Source organism: Aplysia californica, unplaced genomic scaffold (assembly GCF_000002075.1).
Source record: "Aplysia californica isolate F4 #8 unplaced genomic scaffold, AplCal3.0 scaffold00265, whole genome shotgun sequence".
In the NCBI taxonomy this organism is placed as follows: domain Eukaryota; kingdom Metazoa; phylum Mollusca; class Gastropoda; order Aplysiida; family Aplysiidae; genus Aplysia; species Aplysia californica.
In genome coordinates this window covers 38497-41018 of record NW_004797535.1, presented here as the reverse complement: position 1 = coordinate 41018, position 2522 = coordinate 38497, and the positions used below count along the sequence as shown (strand labels likewise).

General features: G+C 40.8%; 1 protein-coding gene across 2 annotated transcripts in view; it reads right to left on the bottom strand.

Annotated features, from left to right (window-relative positions):
- The window catches only part of LOC101861665 (prenylated Rab acceptor protein 1), a 15489-nt gene that overhangs the window by 11321 nt on the left and 1646 nt on the right, over positions 1 to 2522 (bottom strand). The window contains exon 1 of one of the 2 annotated variants that reach the window (XM_013083968.2): positions 2087 to 2160. The exons of the other annotated variant lie outside the window; for it this stretch is intronic. Coding sequence (XP_012939422.1) covers positions 2087 to 2160 — 74 coding nt within the window. Of the gene's footprint in view, positions 1 to 2086; positions 2161 to 2522 lie in introns of those variants that run through there. 2 annotated transcript variants of the gene reach the window in all.

The window sequence follows — 2522 nt, the reverse complement described above, 5'->3', positions numbered from 1 at the left end:
CAATGCCAATCGGGCTTTCCCGCGAGGCGAAAATTTGGTCCCCGTTTACGGGCGATTTTGCGGACCCGGCCGAAGCGTAGGTGACTAACTTTGTCAACCTCGGTCTGCTCTATTTCCGAACCAATCCGAATGAAACTCGGCAACCAATCAGAAAATAGGGCAAACTAATGATATGTGGACGTTGAAGTTCGTACACATAAATTAACCTATACTTTTGGTGTCGGGAACACTTTCGTATCGTGAACACCGAAAACTATAAGGAGTTTGAATTTCAACGCCCAGATGGTCTATCTATCTATCCTCTATAGTGTGCTCAAATTTGAGAGTTCTGTGTCAAGTAGTTGTTTAGACCCGATCGTAAATCTACGACTATCCCCCTATCCAAAGCGGCTTCGCACGGAGACCGGCCATTTTCCCCTCACTCTCGTGGCAAATGTAAGTGACCTACAAATCCCCGCATGACTATTCCGGACCCGTTCATTTGTCACTTGAAATAGGGCAATGGCGGGCGTGCGCATCCGGTTGTTTTTCTCTCTATTCCACTGTAACATCGCAATGGGGGTATTCCGAGGCGAGGTTATCTCGTCTCGGGGTGTTCGCGTCTCAACGGGGAAAAAGAATTTTTAATTGTACGGCATGCTAGATTGAATTAACTTATCTTTTACGGTTGGCATGGTCTAAAGTCATCATAAAAAGCTTTGCAATTATTTAGTCACGCTGCCGACATATATTCTTAAAGATCCCATGTTGTGATACGATGCTATAAATAAAATGGACTTTTTTTTATTTATGAACCGATTCTCAAAATTCAAGAAGCATGATTATTAGAATTGAAAATTCTTTCTTAGGTACCAAAAAAAAGGGGGCAAAAGTGAAAATTTAAATTTTCATTGGCATTGCTATATTATTTTAAAAATTGTTTTACACATGTGTTTTTCTGGTACTGAGGTTTTGATAACTGTATTTGTACAGCCTTTCACTATTGTGATGTGTTGTCAATGATAATGTCCAATGTGTATCCTTTCTTGTACATAACAATGATGACATGTTCTGTGCACTGCGTCATTGTTACAAAGCTTGCCATTCATATTACCATTATGAATGGAGTTCATAGTGTACAAAGTGTTTGTTTACTAAACAAATGGAATTTAAAGTCCATAATTTGCCTTGCTGCTTATCTGTTTTTGTCATCACTGTTACATACAAGAAATACAGTAGTTGCCAAACCAATAGACCCATATCTCCAAAGCCGTACCTCTCCTTGCTCTGATACTCTAGGAATATGAGCACTAAATGTCAATCTGTGACTGACAGAAAAGAGAGTCAAATTGGTAAGAAAAATTTTTTTGCACCACTGAGTCTCAAGAGAGTCTCACGTTTTGGCAATTGCTCATATTATTACTCATCACAGGTCTCAGGAATTTCAGGAAAGTGGCTATTCTCACCCGCCCGGAAGTACTCGCAAGATCAACTCCTCCCCCTTTTTCTCTCTCTCTGTCTCTTTCTGAATACTGTCTATCGGTGTGGACGATCAAATTGACCAAAACAAAGTTAAAAAATGATGTTAAAACACAAAAGTAAATTAATTTGGTTGTCTACAAAGATGCTACGGCTATTTAACTTTTCGAATCGAGCCGTTTTGTTTTGCCCGGAAAATTCTTGCGCTACTCCTCTCTCTCTTTCTCTCTCCCCTGCCCACAGACAAAATTGTACGCTTTTAGTAGGCTACAGTTGTAATGGAACGTTTGTTCACGGCACAGAATTCTACAATTTTTCTGTTATCACAGTGTAGAATTCTGTGGTTTAGGGTGAATGCAAAATTTGGTGAACGCGCACCGGGTGAGAATAGCCACAAGACTCGCCTGCACTATTCTCACTCGGGGTGAGCTATCGGGTCTAAATAGTTCAGTTGATAGTTCTCACTCGGGGTGAGAATAGAGGTGGCCGAATTTCAGACCTTCCTTTTAGACTTTCTCAGCCTTTGGACACGCCCCTATATTCCCACATGAACGGGTCTAAATAGTTCAGTTGATAGTTCATATACAGTAACTTCAAGGTTTCAATACAACAGACAATAAAAACTTACCTTTCTTTCAAAGACAGGGTTTCTGGAGCAGAATGATCCAATCTGCCTTCTGGTAGGGGCCCCTTTTCAGCCATGACAGTAGAGGTGGCGTAGTAACGAGACTAAAAATACAAAAAAAGTGTACAACTTCCGTCTCTGATTCCGTACTTATACATTGTGTGAAAGAACTTACAAGAATTATCCACGATCAAAACTAAGACAGGACATGGATCTTTAACGTGCGCAACTTGCACACACGACCTCCAAGAGTTTTTATCGTCATCCGGAAAGGGTAGGTGTTAGATCTTACCTACCCTAAGAACAGGGGTGTGGCTGAAAGACAGAAGTAAGAAGGAGCCATGGAGTAGCACTGCCGTGATCTGACAAAACGCATTTTTTCATTTTGGCGCGAAATTTTTTTATTCCACTAATGAATTCTACATGTCCAAAGCCAACT